Here is a 3893-nt window from a genome sequence, read left to right as displayed (position 1 = left end):
ATGTTTCTCTCTCATCGATGTTTCTAACTCTCTATTCCTCTCCCTTCTTCTCTATAAAAAAATCAATAAAATATATTTAAAAAAATAAGAGCGTGCCTACAAGAAACATATGAAGTCTAGGTGATGGGTATTTTCTACTTGTTTGTATGCTGGAATTTTTGTTGTTGATGTTAATCTGCACCTGGATATCTTTTCCATTGATTTTTATAGAGAGTGAAAGGGAGGGGGAGAGAGGCAGAGAGAAGGAGAAACATCAAATGTAAGAGGGACACATCGATCGGCTGCCTCCCGCACGTGCCCCAACTGGGGCCTAAGCTCGACCTGCAACCCAGGTATGTGCCCTTGACCAGGAATGGAACCCACAACCCTTCAGAGCACAGGACGCTCACCACTCACTGAGCCACATTGGTCAGGGCTGGAAATTTTTTCATAATACTTGTTAAAATAATTGCTTGGGCCATGGCTGCCATTTCCACAATGTGAGAAAGAGTAGGTGAGGTGCCCGCCCTGGGCACATCCCAGAATTATAAGGTGGGATTTCTGAGATGGAAGTGGGCCTAGGTTCTACCAAACCCTTCTTTACAGCATGAGGAAGAGTCAAAGTGCAAGAGGCTTCCCCAGGGCCACAGACAGAACTCCTCGCCGGCTTCCACAGGCCGGGGCGGGGGCGCCTGCGGAGTTGCCTATATCACACACTCACTTAGAGTGCGTGCACACATACACTGGGACATGCACACAGAGAGACACGAACATACACATATGTATACACATATGCACACAAATGCACATGCGTGCACACATACACTGGGACATGCACACAGAGAGACATGCACATACACATATGTATACACATATGCACACTGACATGTATGCACAGACATGTACAGAATGCATATACACACAGATGTATGCACACACAGACAAGCATACGCAGGGACATGCACAGACATACACATATATACACATATGCATGCACACATGGACATACATGCACAGAGACATACACAGACATGCCTGCAATACCTGCAGAGACACGTATGCACACAATGCACACACAGACAAGCATACGCAGGGACATGCACAGGCACACATGCATACATATATATACACATATGCATGCACACATGGACATGCATGCACACAGAGACATACACAGACATGCCTGCAATGCCTGCAGAGATACGTATGCACACGCACACACAGAGACACACACGGACACCCCTGCACACACGTGCTGGCTGTACAGATTCAGAGCTGCCATCAGCCCCAGGCTCCCAGCAGGTGCTCAGCACGCGGCTGAATGGGAGGGAACTGGTTCCTCAGGCACCGACTCTGTGCTGAGCACCTCAGTCCGGGGCCCTCAGTACCGCTCTGTGAGGCCAGACAGGCGAGCCCATTGGAAGGGGGAGGGGCTTAGAGCATGGATTCTGAAGTCAGGCTCTGCCTCAGTCTCTGCCAGGCCTGGAAAGGCCGCGTCTCATCTCCAAGCCTCTGTTTCCCTGTCTGCACATTGCAGGGGCGGCTCCCCTCACAGCTCTGGGAGGGGGGGCCGGGGGGGGGGGAACAGACATTCCCGTGCAGGACCTGGCTCGTGGAGGCGCTTCACCCATGCCAGCTTTCATGACAATGGGGATAGGAAAACCCTAACAGAGCTACTGTCGTTCAAACAGCACAGCCTGGGCAAGACCTTAGACAGGGACCTCCCCACCCAACAGGGCCTGGGTTTTCTCATCCGAAAAACAGGCCTGACGCAGCCCCTGTGTCACAGGCTGGAGAGCGAGTGTGGCTCAGGAGACTCTGGCCCACCACAGGGACCACAGGGGATCAGCAACGCCAGTGATCTGTCCGCATCTGCGCTACAAAGGGCAGCCACTGGCCTCATGCGGCTCCCGCCTGGAGCCTTCCTGGCGGGGTCCTGGCCTCAGGGGTGCCCCCCCCTGCAGCCAAGGGACAGGGCTAGCAGCACTGGCTGCCTCTGAGAAGTCCCGACACAGACCCACAGCACCCACCCGCCTGCCCAGGGGCCAGAGGCCCCAGATCCCAGCCCGAGGGTTGGCGGTACCTGGCGGGGGGTAGCACTGCAGCAGCCGCAGGAGCTTCACTGAGAGCCAGGGCGCGGGGACGAAGTAGTAGGTGTAGTCCTGGAGGTCAGTGGAGGCCGAGGAGACGATCTGGGGGCAGGAACGGGGAGGTGAAGCAGGGTCACCAGGCTGGGGTGGGGGGGGCAATGCTGCCTTTCCCAGGGGTGACGGGGAGGATCTGGGACAGAGCCCGGCTGTAGGGGGACAGGATCTGCCCATCTGATTCCCTTACTGTGAGCTCCCGATTCCAACTCTGCGCCCCCCAAAACCCTGGCTACATCCACCAGCGCACACATCACACCCACAGTCCTCCCCCGAGACTGGAAGCCGCTCAGGGGCAGGAACTGGGTCCCTGGGCCTCATACAAGGTCAGACCCCAGAAAGGCTCAGGGTATACAAAGGTGGAGAATTAGTGAAAGAGAGTGTGACTTTGTTTCCTCACGGCAAACTCCTACTCAACCCTGAAAACCCCTTCTCCAAGAAGCATTCCCACCATGCTCTGTGCCACCTCCATGATAGTATTGTGCCCGACCCCCAATGTCACTTTCTGTCTCCCCGACCAGGCTGGCCCACAGGACTATGTGGATATGTGGGGAATGAATAAAACAGTGGTTCCCAAACTTACTTGGCCTACCGCCCCCTTTCCAGAAAAAATATTACTCAGCGCCCCCTGGAAATTAATTTTTTTAAAATTTTAATAGCAATTAAACAGAAAGATATATGTATTAATGTTTCTACCTTTTTCGTAAAATATAGTAAAGAAAGGTGTAAATTAGAAACATTGAAGTTTGAAATTATGAAACTATTTATTGAACTCAGAATAGAAAGGTAATACAAAAAAAGTTAAAACAAATGCACCTGTGGCCATCACCGCCCCCCCTGGATCGCTGCAGCGCCCACCAGGGGGTGGTAGCGCCCACTTTGGGAATCACTGGAATAAAAGAATGATGGAATGGCTCCACCGGTATATATAGCTCAGTGGCTGAGTGTCAACCATGAACTAGGAGGTCAAGGTTCGATTCCTAGTCAGGGCACATGCCTGGGTTGCGGGGCCCATCCCCCAGTAGGGGGCGTGCAGGAAGCAGCCGATCAGTGATTCTCTCTCATCATTGATGCTTCTATCTCTATCCCTCTCCCTTGCTCTCTAAAATCAATAAAAATTCATTAAAAAAAATAATTGAATGACTGAGCTGGTGTGCTGTTCTCTTGCCTGAGAAGCCAGGCCTCTTCTTACGTCCCAGAAAATGTTTATATTGACTCCTGAGTCCCAATTCAGGGATCACACTCCCAGAGGCCTTCCCGGATTCCCGGGCTGGGTAAAGTGCTTCCTTTGGGGGCCTACAACGCCCTCTGCTACCTCCACAATAGCACAAACCTCCCCTTTTATGGTCATTTGTGACTGAGTGGCCTGCCCGCCACACGCCCCTCCTCCAAGAGGAAAGGGGGCTTCTTGAGGCTGAGGCCTGACGCATCCATGTTCCCCACCAGCCCACAGAGCCGGGCTCCCAGGAAGCCCCGGGGCCGCTCCCAGGACAGGGTGTGGGGGAGGAGAGGAGAGAGGACAGAGCGAAGGGAGAGGCATGGGAAGGGAGTGGAGGAAAAGCAGGAGGGAGAAAGACAGAGGGGCGGGCGGGAGGGAGGCAAGTAAGGATGGCGGCTCTCACTTCCTGGGTGCTCTCCACGTGCCAGGCCCCGTTCTAACGCTTTATGTCAGTGGTTCTCAACCTTCTAGCCCTTTAAATACAGTTCCTCATGTGGTGACCCAACCATAAAATTATTTTCGTTGCTACTTCATCACTGTCATGTTGCTAC

At 53.2% G+C, this 3893-nt stretch overlaps 1 protein-coding gene across 1 annotated transcript in view; it reads right to left on the bottom strand.

The window, feature by feature from the left end:
- AP2A1 (adaptor-related protein complex 2, alpha 1 subunit) overlaps positions 1-3893 on the bottom strand; it is a 51585-nt gene that overhangs the window by 28181 nt on the left and 19511 nt on the right. Inside the window, exon 7 of the mRNA XM_014550441.1 lies at positions 2063-2171. Within this exon, the coding sequence (XP_014405927.1) occupies positions 2063-2171 (109 nt within the window). The remainder of the gene's footprint in view (positions 1-2062; positions 2172-3893) is intronic.

The sequence above is a fragment of the Myotis brandtii genome, unplaced genomic scaffold (assembly GCF_000412655.1).
Source record: "Myotis brandtii unplaced genomic scaffold, ASM41265v1 scaffold601, whole genome shotgun sequence".
Taxonomy (NCBI): Eukaryota; Metazoa; Chordata; class Mammalia; order Chiroptera; family Vespertilionidae; genus Myotis; species Myotis brandtii.
Note: the sequence above shows the minus strand (reverse complement) of the source record. Positions and strands in the feature narration are given on the sequence as shown.